At 42.2% G+C, this 18970-nt stretch overlaps 1 protein-coding gene across 1 annotated transcript in view; it reads left to right on the top strand.

Moving 5' to 3' along the window:
• PTPRB (protein tyrosine phosphatase, receptor type B) overlaps positions 1 to 18031 on the top strand; it is a 122192-nt gene extending 104161 nt beyond the window's left edge. Inside the window, exons 29-35 of the mRNA XM_025403262.1 lie at positions 1125 to 1259; positions 2595 to 2717; positions 2905 to 3068; positions 5308 to 5443; positions 13023 to 13143; positions 16126 to 17017; positions 17335 to 18031. Coding sequence (XP_025259047.1) covers positions 1125 to 1259; positions 2595 to 2717; positions 2905 to 3068; positions 5308 to 5443; positions 13023 to 13143; positions 16126 to 16148 — 702 coding nt within the window. The 3' untranslated portion in view covers positions 16149 to 17017; positions 17335 to 18031. The remainder of the gene's footprint in view (positions 1 to 1124; positions 1260 to 2594; positions 2718 to 2904; positions 3069 to 5307; positions 5444 to 13022; positions 13144 to 16125; positions 17018 to 17334) is intronic.
• The last annotated feature ends 939 nt before the right edge of the window (positions 18032 to 18970 follow it).

The following is an 18970-nucleotide window of genomic DNA, read 5'->3' as shown; positions in this document are numbered from 1 at the left end:
TTTTTTTTTTTTTGAGATGCAGTCTCGCTCTGTCGCCCAGGCTGGAGTGCAGTGGCACTATCTCTGCTCACTGCAAGCTCTGCCTCCGGGGTTCACGCCATTCTCCTGCCTCATCCTCCCGAGTAGCTGGGACTACAGGCACCCGCCACCATGCCCGGCTAATAGTTTTTGTATTTTTAGTAGAGATGGGGTTTCACCGTGTTAGCCAGGATGGTCTCAATCTCCTGACCTCATGATCCGCCCGCCTCGGCCTCCCACAGTGTGGGGATTACAGGCGTGAGCCACTGCACCTGGCTGAGTCTGCATTTCTAACAAGCCTCTGGGTGATTTCAGTGCTGCTGGTCTGAGAACCACACTCAGCAGCAAGAGGCTAGAGGTTGCCATGGGGCATCTAGGAGGAGAATGTCCCCCAGGAGAGAGAAAGATAAAAGAAGGCTCAGCCAAGCAGGCACCACGCTGAGGATAAGTAAGGATTGGTTAGATGAGAGGCAGTGTTTGCATGGGTGGGGGTGGCGATGGCAGGGGTGACATAATGTGGAGACCCTGAGGAGAGAGAAAGAGCTTCGAATAGAATCGACAAGGAATTGCTGTCATTGCTGGAGTGCAGAAGGAGATGAAAATATCCCGCTCTTGGACAGTGCTTTGGATTAAATAAGTCCATTAGATGGTAGACGCGCAGTGGACAGTGGTTTCTCTTCCGTGATGCTTCCTGTGGATGACCTACCTTACCAAATTATTCTGACATTGCTTGTCCAAAATGACTAACACTTTTCTACATTAAATAGGGAAAGAGCCTGATTACAGTCCTGCAAACAGTTTACACAAATGCTCCCCCGACACACACATATAATTGAGGGTGAAGTGTTGTCTAGATCAGTGCCTGAGTCCCCCATTTGCTTTCAGAATAGACCCAGGCAAGTAAATGGGAATGTGGCTCTTAACACTAGTTCAATGTTCTGACCTTTGTCCTTCCTGCTCCCAAGCCTTGACACTTGTGTTAGTATCTTTTTCTGAAGTCAGAGACTTGGCAGAGACCTCCCTATCATCTAATCTGAAGAACTCTTTGTTTATAGTTCTGAAGAGGCCCATTGTTTCTGACTCTCCATATTGTAAATTCATTGCAGGGCAACAACTTCAGAAGAGAATACATTGTCACTCAGGGACCGCTTCCTGGCACCAAGGATGACTTCTGGAAAATGGTGTGGGAACAAAACGTTCACAACATCGTCATGGTGACCCAGTGTGTTGAGAAGGGCCGAGTGAGTAAACAGCCTTCCTGCCATCCAAGCTTTGCTTTCTGCCACCTGGACAGAATTCTGCCCCATCATCAAAGTGCAACCCCGCAAAACCAAGTAGGGATCATGTGAGAACATTGTTAGTGACTTACGCCACTCTGTTCAAACGACTCTAATAGTAAACCCAAGTGAGGCCTCATTCTGATTCTGGGTCTAAAGTTCCAGTCAAAGCTGTTTCCATTTGAGGACTGGGATTACTGGCAGTGCCCATTACACCAAAAGATTACCTGGCCACTTGGCTACTCCATTCTTCAGTGTATGGCTAGGGGAGAGACCCGGTCAGAGTCACTGTACCTGCCCCTCCTCCCAGGAAAGGAGAAGTGAGCTGTAGACTGTGTTGGTAGACACAAAGTAAAAGAATAATCGAGACAAATTAAGCAACCCCCCTTGTAATGCACTTATCATCCTGCACTTTATATGGTTATTTTGAGGATTAAAAGAGAGATTACGGCTGGGCGCGGTGGCTCACGCCTGCAATCCCAGGACTTTGGGAGGCTGAAGGGGTGGATCACGAGGTCAGGAGATCTCTCAGGTGAAAGCAGGAGATCAGGAAAAAAAACTTAGCCGGGCGTGGTGGCAGGCGCCTGTAGTCCCAGCTACTCAGGAGGCTGAGGCAGGAGAATGGCGTGAACCCGGGAGGTGCAGCGTGCAGTGAGCCCACATCGCGCCACTGGACTCCAGCCTGGGCGACAGAGTGAAACTCCATCTCAAAAAAAAAAAAAAAAAAAAAAAAGGATTACATGTGAAGTGCCCAGTATCTGCGCTCAGTAAATATATGCTTACAATCCTCTTTCCCTTGTCTGTGTACATGTAAAGACGAGCTTAGCTAAATGTTCTAACTTCTCAAAGATCTCTTGGCACATGGCCCACGTTAGGACAGTGACATAAAACTATGAATGAAGCAGGGCCAGGAAGACAGTGCCTTCCTGTACCCAACTAGATATTTCTTTAGAAAGAACAATACATTGTGAACCACAGTTTACCTGCTAGTGGAACTGAAATGCCAAGGGGGAAAAAAACAACCCAAAACCTCAAGCCATATATCACTGGGCCTAAAAAATGAGTGAACCCAAAGGCTGGCGTTAGGGGTGCTCCTTGTGCAGGCTCTCCCCTTCTCTTGGAGCAGCACCTCAGCTTTAGCACTGGCCATGAGAAGGTTAATATAAAGTAGATGGTCAAATTGCTTTAGCAGCTGATCCCAGATTCCTCACTCAGGAAGACATTTGGAGGAGGGAAACCGCAGGTTCACAAAGGAGTAACTTATCCGGACTCACGTTTTTTCTGTCTGTCCTGTTCTAGGTAAAGTGTGACCATTACTGGCCAGCGGACCAAGATTCCCTCTACTATGGAGACCTCATCCTGCAGATGCTCTCAGAGTCCGTCCTGCCTGAGTGGACCATCCGGGAGTTTAAGATATGCAGTGTATGTTAGCTTGCTTGACTTCATTTAACAACCGAGCTTGGGGATATGAACGAGATCTCTGAATCCCACTTTTGCTGGTTCCTGTCTTGTAGTTTCAGCCCAGAGGAATTGCTCCATGGCTCAGTTGTCAAGCTTGAAGGTTTGCATTGGACATTTCCTCTTATTATCCTGCTCTCTGCTCTTACAGGAGGAACAGCTTGATGCACACAGACTCATCCGCCACTTTCACTATACAGTGTGGCCAGACCATGGAGTCCCAGAAACCACCCAGTCTCTGATCCAGTTTGTGAGAACTGTCAGGGACTACATCAACCGAAGCCCAGGTGCCGGGCCCACTGTGGTGCACTGCAGGTACTGGGACGCCTAGCAGCCAATAAAATGGCAGCCATAAGGGGGCTGTGGAAAAATATGTAAGCATGGGGAATTTGGTAGGTGGAGGATTTGTCTGGACCAACCAGCCTGCCTCACCTCCACAGGGTTTTATAACGTTCCTCCCCTTCTGCCAATGTCATTCCTCTTCCCTGACTTCTCCTTTTTCACTTTCTCCCCCTGTAGCTCTCTCTCACCCTCACTCTCCAGCCTTCTCTCTCCCTCTTGCTCTTTTCCTACTTTCTGAAATCCAAAGTCCTGATGGGAATTCCATGCTTTCCATCATCAGGCATATCACCTTCAATCTAAGTTCCCAACAACTCCCTTCCCATTCTAGCCAGGAAAGTGAGCACACAAGCTTATTCTTGCCTCTGGTCATTCTTCCATTTTGGGAAGGCTTTATCTCTCTTCTCCACCTAAGTCCTACCTATCCTTCAAGATTTATTTTCTAATCTTCCCTCCAGGTCTAGTAGCATGTCTTTGTCTATTTGTGCTGCTAAAACAAAATACCACAGACTGGATAACAAATAATAGAAATTTATTTATCACAGTCTAGAGGCTAGGAAGTCCAAAATCAAGGCACTGGCAGGTTCAGTGTCTGTTGAGAGCTTGGTCTCTGCTTCCAAGATGGTGCCTTGTCACTGTGTCCTCCAGAGCAGACAAAGGCTGTGTCCTCACATGGAGGGAGAGATGGAAGGGCAAAAGGACCTAGCTAGTTCCCTCCAACCCATTCATGAGGGCAGAGCCCTCATGACCTAATCACCTCCTCCACCTCTTAATATTGTTGCACTGAAGATTAAGTTTCAACATGAATTTTTGGAGGCGACACAAACATTCAAACCACAGCATAGCAATTGCCATCTGTAGCACCTAATTTTTTCTCTTAAGTTTCTGTTCTCTTGATTTCTCTTTGCTTCAGTCTGTCCAAAAAATCAACCTAACAAGTGAAATCTCTCTCTCTGGGGAGCCTGGTATTTAGCTAATTAATGTTTGCAGCAATACTTTGATAGCCCTAACCGAATGGCACTAATAAATATGCAGCAGGGAATTACAGCAGTAAGAGAAATGCCAAGTGTACTCATCTCCCTCCTGTCAGCCCAGCACCCTAGGAGCCCGGCTTTCCTATGTCCTTGGAACCTTGACACTTTTAATAGGAAGGTGAGGCACTCACCTCAGAGCTTTCTGCTTTTTGAAAAATGGCAGGCATTTTTGTCCAGGACCACTGGAGAACTGTCCTTTATCTTATAAATGTGCGTATCAAAAATCCCCAGATGATACAACCATTTTGGGGAGCAATTTGGCAATCCCTAGTGAAGTTGAAGGTGTTCGTGCCCATGAGCAACCCAAGAGTTCTGCTTCTAGGTTTCGACCCCTGAGAAATCTCCACATATATTCATGTTCATTGCAACACGTTTTAATAGAGAAAAATTTTAAATGATCTTATTACCACTGGATTAGCAGTGGTTTATGAGAGAATTAAAAGAAATTAGATCAGCTGGGTGTGGTATATCCTGCCTGTAATCCCAGCACTTTGGAGGCCAAAGTGGGAGGATCACTTGAGGCCAGGAGTTCGAGACCAGGCTGGGCAACTATGCAACTATTAGGGAGACTTTATCTCTACAAATCTTTTTTAATTAGCTGGGAGTAGTTATATGCGCCTGTGGTCCCAGCTACTCAGGAGGCTGAGGTGAGAGGATTGCTTGAGCCTGGGAGGTGGAGGCTGCAGTGAGCTATGCTTGTGCCACTGCACTCCAGTCTGGGCAACAGAGCAAGACTCGGGGAGGGAAGAAGATCTATATGTAGCAATATAGATAAATCCGAAAATATAATACTGAGTAGGGACGTTGACAAAAAGATACCTAAAGCATGTATATTACCGTTTCAGTAGATTTTTGAAACATAAATGTTGTTTATAGATTTACCTTTATGTAGGAAAAGTATTAAAAACATGCACGGAAATGATACCTAGTAAGTGCAGAGCAGGACTTATGGTGGAGGACGGACAGGAAGGGAGTGGAGATGGAAGACTATGTGGAGGTGGGATTGGGGGACTCTAGGTTAAACTTGTTTAAGAGAAAAAGAGCACACTGAGAGAAGGAAATATTCCTATCTTCTCCCTTAACTGGGAAGGGAAAAGAAAGATTGTGCCAGAGTCTCCAGATGCAATCTTGAAAGGCAAATTTAATAAAAAGGCTCGATCTTCCTTTGCCATCTCTTCTAGTGCTGGTGTGGGTAGGACTGGAACCTTTATTGCATTGGACCGAATCCTCCAGCAGTTAGACTCCAAAGACTCTGTGGACATTTACGGAGCAGTGCATGACCTAAGACTTCACAGGGTTCACATGGTCCAGACTGAGGTAAGAGTTATAGACTGCAAGTTATAGGCCACCCTCCTCCCCACTATATTCCCACAAAAAAAATACCAGACTTTAATCTGACAAGGGGAAATAACTATGACACATTAGGAAGAGAGAAAAAGAACTGAATATAGATATTTTCTAAGACTTGTTATTTTAAAACAAATCTCACTGGTCTTGAAGGTGACCATCTTGAGGCTCATTTTAAGATAGGCTGGCAAATGAGCATAAGAACCTCAGTTAGGAAAGAAGATCCCAATCTCTTTTCTCCCCCAGCCTCACTCCCTCCACCTACAGCCCCATTTCGGGAGTGTATGTAGATTGTAAAGACCACATGCTTCCATCTGTGCAGCACTTTGACATTTGCAGGGCATTTTTGAACACGTTCTCATTAAATTTTCACAATAACCTGGCGAGACATATTATATTCCATTTCCAGACTAGAAAATGAAGGTCCATAAGCTTAAGGGCTTTGCACAAAGCCCACAGCCATGAAGTGGCTGAGGTGGCTTGGGCACTATTCTAGAGAACCCTGGGCCCTTGAGTGTGCTATAAGTGTACTAGCCTCAGGGTCAGATCTCTTCCTCAATAGAGACCAAGCATTCACTCCTCTGCATCAATGCCTTCCAAGGCTGAAGTTCTCTTACCCTCATGTTTCACAAATTTTTCTACAACTAACTATGAAAATCCTCTGTATTAAAAAAAAAAAAAAAATCCATAGTTGGAAAAGTAAAAAGTTCTACATGCTTCTGTGTCCCCTCTTAGAGTCACAGTAGCCAAGGACACTGCACAGACAGCAATGCTCCACAAAAAGCCTCTTGCAGCCATGGCCCCCCTTTGAGCTTTGTTGAACCCACTATTTCCAAAACCATCTTGACCTCTGAATTCTTTTCTTGTGCAGCACATATTAATATCCTGCATTCAAGCCAGCAACAATTGAACCAGAGAAATTAAAATAAAAATTAAAAATATCCTGCAGAACTCACATTTGGCAAAACAATGGCCTCATTGCCTCCTGCAGGCAGGATCCTCTGCCACCACTATTGTCCTGGGCTGGGAGTAGATTCCACCATATTTTGAATGTTTTATTATGAAATTGTTTTAAAAAAATACACAAAACATGGCTGGGTACAGTGGCCCATGCCTGTAATCCCAACGCTCTAACATGGCTGGGTACAGTGGCCCATGCCTGTAATCCCAACGCTCTAGGAGGCCCAGCGGGGGCAGATCACTTGAGGCCAGGAGTTTGACACCAGCCTGGGCCACATGGCAAGAGCCCATCTCCACTCCACAAAAAATTTTTAAAAAGAAAATACACAAAACTAGGAAAAATAGTATAGTGAGTTTCCATGTACCCAAACCCCAATCAGTATTGTGTTCTTTTCCCATCTGTATCCCACATTTAATGTTCCCCTACCCCATGGCATTAAGCCATTGAAGCAAATCCCACTTACCACATTATTTCATCCTTAAATACACATATACATGTATATACCTATGTATGTGTACCCATGTAATACGTCATATTGCATATATGTGTGTACATGTGTGTATGTGTATATATGTGCATGTGTATATGTGTACATTTGTATGGATATATGTGATATTACATATACTGCATATATACATATGTATGGGTATATATGTGTGTGTATGTGTGCACATGTGTGTGTATATATATATGTATACATATATTTGATAAGGAGTCTTTAAAATTATGACCACAATGTCATTATCACATCTGTGTCTTAACCATAACTCCTAAATATCATCTAATATCCAGTCAGTATTTAAATTTCCCTAATTATCTCAAAAAATTGCTTTTTATAAAAAAACTGTAGTTGGTTTTCATTAGAATCCAGAGTTTACATATTTCATTTGGTTGAAGTGTCTCTGAAATATTTTTTAATCTATAATCCTCCCTCCCATTTGTTTTATATGACATTTATTTGTTAAAGAAGCCAGCTCATTTGTTCGGTAGATTTTCCCACATTCTAGATGTGGCTGATTGCTTTTTCATGGTGGTAATGTATTCCTTTACTCCCCATGGATTTTGTCAGCTGGTGGTTAGATCTGGAGGCCTGATTAAACTCAATGCTTCGTGGGTGGTGCTGAGGGCTTTCTGTTGCATGACATCAGAAGGCAGATCACCATGTCTGTCTCTCTTTCAGCACTGAGAAAACTGACGATGAGTTCAGGGAGTGTCAGCCTGAACCCTTCATTATCCCCATCAACCTTTCACTTAATGGTTTTAGCAGTCACTGATGACCTCCGCCTAGCTCTGTCATTTCATCAAAGGCTGCAGAATTATATTACCCTGTATCATAATTATTAACCTTCAGCTTTCTCCAGACTATACATTCCTAGAGGGTGGGAACCTGTTTTCCTTCTCTAGATCCTCAATATTTTTTAATCTTTTATTTTATTTTATTTATTTTTTTTTTTTTGAGATGGAGTCTCACTCTGTCCCCCAGGCTGGAGTGCAGTGGCGCGATCTCGGCTCACTGCAAGCTCTGTCTCCCGGGTTCACGCCATTCTCCTCCCTCAGCGTCCGGACTAGCTGGGACTACAGGTGCCCGCCACAGCACCTGGCTAATTTTTTGTATGTTTTAGTAGAGACGGGGTTTCACCGTGGTCTCGATCTCCTGACCTTGTGATCCGCCCGCCTCAGCCTCCCAAAGTGCTGGGATTACAGGTGTGAGCCACCGCGCCCGGCTATATTTTTTAATCTTTTAAATGAACAAATATCCTACACTTATGTTGCTAAAAAGTCAGCATTAATATTTTGTTAGTTTACTGTCACTTTCACAATTTGTAACTTGGGGAAGAGGAGGTTATATTGTAAATAGTCTCAAACTGTGTGTATTTATGTGTGTGTGTGTGTGTGTGTGCGCGCGCGTGCTCTAGTAATTGTCAGAGGATCCTTGGGCCATGTATCACTTCCATACACCTGCCCCAAACTCAAGAGGCATTTTGGCAACTAGGAGGGACTCTACTGTCAATATAACTGGCTGACTTTCCGAGCAGAGGTAACACAATGTTCCGCTTCCTCCTCCTCCTTAGAAATAACTCCATCTTTTCTCTATTCTGTTCTCCTTTTCCTCCTGCCTCACTGAGGATGCTGTGGCTTAGTGCCTCAGCTTGTCTTCTTAGTGTTTGAGTTCCCCAAGGTTCTGTCCTCAAGGCACCACCCTTTCTCTCAGTCTTCATTCTTTGTGATATTCTCCATTCCCATACATGCTCATGTTACCCAACTCTAATTCTCCTGTCTCCACATACCTGTAAGTGCCTGCCTACCAGATGGATTCCCCCAGAAGCCTTACAGCCATCTAACTCCAAAAAGATCAAAGCCAAACTCATTCTCTTTCAAAAAACCAAACAAAACAACAAAAACATTCCTCCTGCTCTTGCACCTTCCAGTTTCATTTAATAGTATTGCCATCCATGTGTTTGCCCAAGCCAGGGAGCTGACTTATATTTTTTAAGGGATGGAGTCTTATGTTGCCCAGACTGGACTCAAACTCTGTGCTCAAGCAATCTTCTACAGTTGTGCACCACCACACCTGGCATGCTTACGTGCATGGATAGGTGCATTTATTTATTATTTATATTTTTTGTTTATTTACATGGTGAGACAAGATCTCACTATGTTGACCATGCTAGACTCAAACTCCTGGGCTCAATGGTGTGGATTTCTTTTCCTCCAGTTTCCACATCCAAGCAGTCACGAAGTCCTTTCCTTCCCTTGGAGCCAGCCCCTCATCCCACTGCCACTGCCCTTGCACAGTCCTTTATCAACTCTCATTAGCCCTGCTAATGAGTAGCCTCCTAGTGGGTCTCCTGCCTTCAGTTCTGCCCTAATGATCCCTTCATCACCACTGCCACCATCAAAGTTCCCTTGCTGACTCTGTCAGCTCCCTGCAAAAGAATCGTGAAAAGCTCACCACTGCTTGTAAAATGAAGTTCAGACCTCATGCTGGGTACAAGCCTCTTTATAACCTGACCTCAACTTACTCCTCCAGCTTCATGTCATTGTACTAGCCACCACCAGTGATTAGGGTCTGCCAAATTAAGGAAGGTTTACCCACCTGGGCCAGAATCCACTTTCAGTCTTTCCATCATAATGAAATAAACATTGCAGTAAGATAAAATTTTCTATCTCTCTTTTTTCTCACACAAAATTCCAAATGCTATCCAGGTATTAGGTTGGTGCAAAAGTAATCACGGTTTTTGCCATTACTTTTAATGGCATTAACTGCATTTTAATGGCATTTAAATGCATACATTGCATTTAATGGCATTTAATTGCATTACTTTTAATGGCAAAAACCGTGATTACTTTTGCATCAACCTAGTATCATCTGCCTTGCTTTAAGCCTCTGCTGAAGTTGAGTTGTTTCTACAGGCTCAGAATCCCTGGTGCTAGAGCTTGCATTTGGTAATGGGAGTGGGTGCAGAGGAGTGTGATCTGTGGCTGAGCCCCTGTGGGTGACTATTTCAGCAAAAGACAGAGGACATTTGGACCCCTGGTATTATTTTTCTGGGTCCATGGTGACAGTGAACTTCAACTTACCTCTGTCTTTGAGATACAAAGGGATGCAGGTCTTCACAAGTTTTCAAACAGCAAGCATTTCTAAACGAAGAGGCATTGGTCAGGGGATTTATGAGTGTCCCTTCTTCTTTTACGCTGCTTTGAGGAAAATTTGCAGCCTGACCCTGAGAGAGACACTCAGGGAGCAATAACCTGTTAAAGAACAATAGATGATAGTCACCGTCTCGATCTCATTTGCTTCTGCTGGGAAGGAAACACTGAGATGTTGTAGGACTAAGGACCTCAGGTTCCATTTGGGGCATTGTTCGAGGGGTTTCCCATGACCCACGCAACCAGCATTTTAGCTGCACTAGACTTCTCACGATTTCCAGAATATATGTGAAATGTTATGTTATGTTGCCTTACTTCTTTGAATTCTTATAAATATCACCTTTTCTCTTTAGCTTGATAGTTTCCTCCCCTCAAAATGAACCTAATGGCTTTCTCTTCTGTATGAAACCTTATACACAATTGTATTATGTTTATCATCTTACAGGTGTTTGTTCACTAAATACTAAGCCATGCACTCAGGGATCACAAAAAGACTATAATACTATAAATAATATCTAATACTCCAAATATTGGTGAAACTGAATGGAACTGAATGTGTCAACACTAAGCCAAGCCTTCACCAGTTAACAAAAAATTATCTTTTGTGATCTGAGATTCATATATTAGGCTTTGTCTACTTTTCATTAAGAATAAAGTGAGAAGCACATTAACAATCTCACCGCTTTAGAGTAATCATTTTCAAAGGGACATTCTATTGGGAAAAGAAGAATTTATATTTAAGACAAGGCAAATTAATGGATATTAACTTGTTTCAAAGCCCATGGTGAATCATTGTTAAAGAATTTATTAATAGGCCATAGCACAGATGTACTAGAGTTCATTCACAGCTTACCTCTAAGGTCCCAAAGTAATTTAATATCCCAGTAGAAGTGAAAAAATGAATTATGCTTTGGGTGGGAGGGAACAGGGAGGTTTCAGTCTATAATTTGGTGGATCCTTTTTAAGGTAGCGAAAGGAGACTGCTTTATACTAACAACCATTCTCAGATACCTTTCTCAGATTTTCAAGATTGAGACTGCATATAACATTCATAATAAATGACAAAGGTCTGTGAGCAGAGAATAGTTATCAATATTATTGCAGGCCTCACTTCTTATTGATTTGGTTGTTTAAAATGTCCTTTTCTAGGACATTTTAAGGCTGGGTACAGTGGCTCACACCTGTAATCCTAGCACTGTGGGAGGCCAAAGGAGGAGGATGGCTTGAGGCCAGGAGTTTCAGACCAGCCTGGGCAACAGAGCAAGACCCTGTCTCTAAGAAAAATTTTTTTAAATTTATCTAGGTCTGATGGTCCATACCTATAATCCCAGATACTCAGGAGACTGAGGTGTGAGAATCACTGAAGACCAGGAGTTCAAAGCTGCAGTGAGCTATGATTGTGTCACTGTACTCCAGCTTAGGCGACAGAACAAGACCCCGTCTCTTAAAAAAAAAAAAAAATTAAATGTTCTTATCTATTGATTATACCAGACCTACCTTATATAGTCCCATGGATAGATGACCAGGCTAGCTTCCAATCAGGGACAATATCTAGTGCCAACCCATAAAAATAAGTACCTGTTTACTTGGAAAGATTGTTAGTGAGGAAAGACCTAATTGTTCTACTTTGTATCTCAAACCTCTAAAATACTTTAAGACTGACTACACTGATTGCCTTAAACACAAGGTCTGGAAATATTTTTCAACATCCATCTGACTGACATCAATCTATATCCTTTAATGGACAAAGGATGTTGGCTATAAAAGAGACCTTTGCCTCCTTGTTTAGTAAGTAGGAAAACTGAGATCCCAAGAAGCCTGATGGCTCAGCCTAGGCTGGCTGGAGGCTGCCAAGAGCCCACAATTCATGACTCCCTCTGGGCTGTTGCTATATCAGCAAGGGAAAGTTCCGCAGAAATCCATTTCCTTGTAAGAGAACTCAGGGAGTATAAGGAAGGGGGCCCAATGCACAAGCTTGGCTGCCTGTGGCTGAGACACAGTGGTCAGTGGAGGTCTTTATGGTCACCAAAGCACTGACTCTTCTATATCTATTTATATTTCAAAAGTAGTAAATTCTCAAATAGCCAACAGGTGGATCTGTCCTCACTATGTAACCCTTGTAGTTCTCTGCAGTCAGCCAACATCTTTGAGATTCTTCCACGTGGCAAACTCAGATGCTGAGAGGAGAGGTGGATAAGACACTGGCCTTGCACTCAAAGAACTAACAGTCCAGCGGGGCTTATTGTACACACTTTCCTTTGTTCACTATGTTCCTAGAATAAAGGGAACAAACCAGCAGAGTATGCAGGGAAATGATTTTCTCATTCAGTAATGCAATGAAATTGGGATTCATATAAGAAAACTGGTGTAGTGAAAAAGACATGACTTTGAGGTCACACCTCCAAGATCAAATCCTGGGGCCCCATTTCTTAGCTGCGTGACCTTGGAGAAGTTACTTTTGAGTCTCAGTTTATACTGACAATTATATTTACTTCACAAGGTTGCTGAAATCATTAAATGAGATAATTTATGTAAGCTACATAGCAGTGTCTGGCATTCGTTCATCTACTGAATTTGTGAAGGATCTACTATGTACTAGACACAGCTGTAGGCTCTCACAGAACATACTATATACACACACACACACACACACATACACATAAATACATATACATAAATATATACACACAAATATACATATATACACATAAATATTATAAGAATGAAAAAATGCCACCTCTCTGCCCATTATCATTGTTCTCTTTTCAGTGGTAGTAAAAGACATTCTTTTATTTACCAGAGACCATTAGTGAAGTGATGATCAAGAAATTTGCTAACTATATAGAATTCCATTATTGTCAATAGTTTGTGAGAGTCTCTCATCTTTCTCATGCAGGAGAACAGGCTCTCCTCTGACATGTTTCTGCTTTTCCACAGTGTCAGTATGTCTACCTACATCAGTGTGTAAGAGACGTCCTCAGAGCAAGGAAGCTACGGAGTGAACAAGAAAACCCCTTGTTTCCAATCTACGAAAATGTGAATCCAGAGTATCACAGAGGTAGGCATTTACTTCACTCACTTCCAAGTTCCTTCATCAAGATATGGTCAATCTGGCCAGGCACAGAGGCTTACACCTGTAATCCCAGCACTTTGGCAGGCTGAGGCAGGATGATCACTTGAGCCTAAGAGTTTGAAACCAGCCTGGGCAACATAGGGAGATCCCGTCTCTACAAATAACTAAAAAAAAAAAAAAAAAAAAAAAAAATCAGACAGACGGCACATGCCCATAGTCCCAGTTACTTGGGAGGCTGAGGGGGAGGATCACTTGAGCTCGGGAGGTCAAGGCTGCAGTGAGCTGAGATCGTACCACTGCACTCCAGCCTGAGTGACAGAGCAAGATCCTGTCTCAAAGAAAAAAGAGAAAGATTCTAGCTGGGTGCAGTGGCTCATGCCTACAATACCAGCACTTTGGGAGGCCAAGGCAGGCAGATCACCTGAAGTCAGGAGTTCGAGACCAGCCTGGCCAACATGGTGAAACCCCCATCTCTACTAAAAATACAAAAGAGCCAGGCATGGTGGCTCATACCTGTAATCCCAGCTACTCAGGAGGCTGAGGCAGAACTGCTTGAACCCAGGAGGCAGAGGTTGCAGTGGGCCGAGATCCTGCCACTGCACTCCAGACTGGGCAACAAGAGTGAGACTTTGTCTCAAAAAAAAAAAAAAGAAAGAAAGAAAAAGAAAAGAAGAGAAAGGAGAGGAGGAGAGAAGAAAAGAGAAAAAAGAAAAATATTCTGGAAACCATTAATAACTTAAAGCTCTTCCAATGTACACCACCCATTTCTTCTCCTAGACACAAAGAGTGGCAACAGGGAAGAGAGGGAGGGTTGGGAGGGGGTTCCTGCAGCTGAGCAGCAGTTTCACAAGGTATCTCTTCCAGCCTAGCAGAGGATGCTGCTACGAAGGACTCTGCTTAGCCTTTCTTTTCCAAGCAACAAGCTCCACTACTGGGCAGGATGCTTTGAAATCACAACTAGTTCAAGTTGTAAAATCCCTTTGGAAAAGAATTTGGCAATCAAGGTATCGGGGTCCTTCATATGTTCTGATCTTGTGACCCTGTATTTCTCCTACCACCCTACATATGAAAAAAAAAAGTATTATGCACGAAGCTTTTCGTAGTTAAAAGTTTGACAAGCCTGGGCAGCAAAGTGAGGCCCCTTCTCTACAATAAATTTAAAAATTAACCAGGCGTGGTATGCTCCTGTAGTCCCAGCTGCTTGGGAGGCTGAGGCAGGAGAATCACTTGAGCCCAGGAGTTGAAGCCTGCAGTGAGCTATAATTGTGCCTCTGCACTCCACCTGGGTGACAGAGCAAGACTGTATCTCAAAAACAAACAAACAAACAGGTTGGGCATAGTGGCTCACGCCTGTAATCCCAGCACTTTGGGAGGCCAAGGCAGGTGATCAGCTGACGTCAGGAGCTCAAGACCAGCCTGGCCAACATGGCGAAACCCCATCTCTACTAAAATACAAAAATTAGCTGGACGTGGTGATGCGCACCTGTAGTTCCAGCTACTTGGGGGGCTGAGGCAGGAGAATTGCTTGAACCTGAGAGGTGGAGGTTGCAGTGAGTCAAGATCATGCCACTGCACTCCAGCCTGGGCCACAAAGCAAGACTCCATCTCAAAAAACAACCAACCAAAAAACAATGCTATTTTTGAGGACATTATAATAACATGGGTATTTATTATAAATAAAGAAAACAGGACATAAAACAAACAAAAACAATGCATAAGGAAAAAGAAGACTGGGAGAAAATATAAATTTCCCTGAAGATTAGAAAAATCTATTTTTCCTTCTTTTGTATTTTATAAATGTTCTAGAATAAGGATGTAACACTTTTCAAATGGGAAATTCAATAGAAAAAAACCTCACAAGGCACAGTTTTGATCAAGCAATTATTAAGTGACAAGAGAAGGGTCCTCATGCCTCGTCTTACTCTAGGCCATCATGAAGACCTAAATTATCACATAGGCTAATTGCAAATGTGAAGGAGGATTGTATTACTTATCCGTTACTGCCTAACAAATTACCCCAACATTTAGCATTTTAAATCAGCATTTATTATCTCACTGGTGGTTCTGGCCCAGAGTCTTTCAGGAGGTTGCAGTCAAGACTTACAAGGGGGCTGCCATTATCTGAAGGTTTGACTGGGGCTGGAGGAGTCACTTCACAATGGCTTGCTCACATGACTGTGGGCAGATGCAGCTGCAATTCCTTGCCATGTAGACTGATATCTCTATAAATCAGATAATCTTACTTTGACAAACATTATTTCATACCCTCTTATCTCTGTTTCTAAATGATCTTCAATTGGCAGTGTCTCCTAACCTTTTACTTAGTTCTCTGTACCACCCAGCCTAGCCAGTATGTTAATGAGTTAACAATCTGTAAAGCACAAATAAAGAGCTACTATTTAGAGGAGTCCTTTGTAAATCAGATAATTCTTTTGTACTAAAATAATTACCCCCCAGTTAATCCGTATAGTAAATTAAGGTTTTTGCATGGGAGATTCCTTAAGAGGCTTCAGTATAGAGCAAGTTCTGAGGGATCTTGGAGGTTCCTTTGTCTTGTTTTGACTTGAGAATCTTTTTTTAGAGTAACCTTGGGCACTCCTGAAAGAAGCTAACTATGGTATAGAAAAGGATAACCACCAGGTACCTGAAGGCTAAGATTCAGGTCCAAACTCTCAAACTAACTAGCATTAACAAGCTGTGTAACCCTGAGTAAGTTACTCTGACTCTCTGGGCCTATGGCTGCATCCATAAAAACAGAGGTGATGGACTAGAATCACTAGTCCCTTCCAAGTCTAATATTCTGTGTTTCTAAATGGAATGACCTGGTCCCAGTAGGAATGGCCTCATCTTAAACTAGGTTGAGCTATGTATTTCTGCTGGTCTTTCACATTGGTAATTTTCATAAACAGAACAAACAATTATGACACACCCTGCGGCAGTCTCTAATTACAGTGTTCTTCCTTTCAGATCCAGTCTATTCAAGGCATTGAGAATGTACCTGAAGAGCTCCTGGATAAAAATTATTCACTGTGTGATTTGTTTTTAAAAACTTGCTTCATGCCCTACAGAGGTGCCAGCTATTTCTGTTGATACTATGTATAATTTATTAATCCGGAGAATGTTTAAAATTTTATATAATTTAAAGGTAACAGATATTATTGTACATAGTTGTATTTTATAGTTTCTTCTGTAAATATGTATTTTTCATGTTTAATATTAAGCTTTATATAATACTATTTTTCCACACTAAAGTGTTCATGACTTGTTCTACATAAACTAATTCAACCTGTGTGACAGGACTACTGGTAAAATATGTATGGAGGTGGTGGCAGAGATAATCCCTTGGGCCATGTTTTCTACCTGTTTTGATATTCACTGGACAGGACAAAGGGCAGGGCTAGAGAGAGCAAATACTATGTCTAGCTTTGCTGCATTGCTGTCCCATGAATCTCGAGAGCCAACGGGCATGTCCTAAACATGCTATTAGGACAAATGTAACAGTCAAAAAAAGGATTAGAGGGAGAAAAAAGAATTAAGCAGTACCAAAGCTGAACTGGATGGTTGTGTCTGAACTAGTTGCTCTCTCTCCTTTCTCCTACCAGGGATTCAAGCCAAAGTGGTTAGCTCAGGGATCATGTAACTTGCAGTGCAAGCCCAGGATGTAGGATGCAGGGTTGAGGGTTCTGATAGAGAATGATTCCAAACAGAAGTGATGAATTCCTTTTGTTAAGAAGATGCCAGCTGTACCCAGACTGAAAACATAACATGCAAAGCACCATCTATAGTGATTAGAGATCCTCTCATTGCATTCATAGTGTGAACATCCACACCCATACTGTAATGTGTTTATGCACACTAGGTTTTTTTTTTTTTTTTTTTTTGAGACGGAGTCTTGCTCTGTCACCCAGGCTGGAGTGCAGTGGCCGGATCTCAGCTCACTGTAAGCTCCTCCTCTCGGGTTCACGCCATTCTCCTGCCTCAGCCTCCCGAGTAGCTGGGACTACAGGCGCCCGCCACTTCGCCCGGCTAGTTTTTTGTATTTTTTTTTAGTAGAGACGGGGTTTCACCGTGTTAGCCAGGATGGTCTCGATCTCCTTACCTCATGATCCACCCATCTCGGCCTCCCAAAGTGCTGGGATTACAGGCTTGAGCCACCGCGCCCGGCCTGCACACTAGTTTTTGTGTCATTTTCAGTGGTCTCCATTCCTAGAAAAGTCACAATTATCCATTCCTACTTGATTTCCCATTAAAAGAATATTATGGTGGCAGACTGTGCCTGATTAAAAGACTTAATGCCAACATTTTCATAGAAATGACTACAAACATCATATATAATAAATTTAAAAACAACAGCAAAAACAAAAACAGTGGTCTTTAGTAAAATTTTCAAAAACCTTTTTAGTAAATCAATGAAGTCAAAATATCAAGTAGTCACCCAAAGTTGCATTTAATAACAAAAGGTACTACGTACTGTACCAAGTTTATCTTCAGTATTTGTGCCTTACTGTGACTAAAACAAATTCCAGTGAGTGAGAAAGTGGGTATTTCCTTCATCAAGGTCCAGTTCCGAGAGCATTCCTGGGAAAAATTTGAAAGGCATTTGTATGGAATCTTCATAGATACCTGAGAAGATGAGCTGGAGATGTTTGCCTTTTTCATACTACAAATTTTTCTATAATAAACTTGGGAATTAGAGGTCAAGTTTGTTGATGGCATAGCTTCCTTTGCAGAAAGAGTACATTTTTTTTCAAAGTATGTATTTTTGTAATCTACCATAAAGTCCCATAATACAGTGAATGTAATTGACATAATAATTGAAAATCATTGACTATACCTAAAATAGTTATTTATAATTAAATAACTCTACACCCAATCTGGAAATTTTTCCAGGGTTATTTGAAGTTTACAAAAACGTGAAGCATAATCATAAGTTTCACAGTTTCACAGTTTCATTGTGCTCAATGCCCTTGTGAAATGACAGTCTTAGGCTCTGATTCTGTATCAAGGAACTAAGCGGATCTTCTGGAAATGAAAAGGAACAACATATGTGTAAGTGCAGTAGATGTACCACCAGTGAGAAAATAGAGGTCAGAGATTTACAACGTGTGGCATCTATTAGAAATCACCTTTCCTACATGGAAAAGAAAAAGCAAGAAAAAAAGCAGAATTTTACACTAATGTTGCTTGATGCAAAGCACATTAATGCCTGGAAGGATACATTCATTTTTGACTTTTCATTCACTCAGAAAACTTTTAGTAAGTGCCTGCAACCTGCTAGGCACTGTTCCAGAATCTACCCATTTCTACTCACATAAAGAGAATCCTCATAAAGTTAGGACTGTTGTTACTACCTTCAGTTGAGTTTAAAAGAGCCTCATCAAGGGAATGGGATAACTGAGCCAGTCCAGGACAGTGGTCACCTTCCACAGGCCACACACTGGAAAGTGCTAATGCTACTTCAATAGTAAACCTCTGGATCTAGAAGACAGAGCAATTAATTGCACAAACCAGGAATTAAAACCATAAAAAACCTATACATCTGTAACAGTAAATAACACTCTCGTACCCTGGCAACATCTAGGGTAGTATCAGAATTATGTAAGTGGACATGACAGGGAAAAATTGTAGGTTTTTTAAGTCTAATCCAACCCAGGAAATGTCTATTCCTACCCTACACTCAATTTTAAATCTCCTTAACAACAAATATTTCACTATTCACTCCTGCTCCTGGGAAGACTAAATACATTAATTGATTTATTTATTAAATTTAGGAGAAAAAAGTTTTCCTTGACATTCAGCTCCATTGGATTTA

Source organism: Theropithecus gelada, chromosome 11 (assembly GCF_003255815.1).
Source record: "Theropithecus gelada isolate Dixy chromosome 11, Tgel_1.0, whole genome shotgun sequence".
Classification (NCBI taxonomy): Eukaryota; Metazoa; Chordata; class Mammalia; order Primates; family Cercopithecidae; genus Theropithecus; species Theropithecus gelada.
This window is presented reverse-complemented; position numbering and strand designations above follow the sequence as displayed.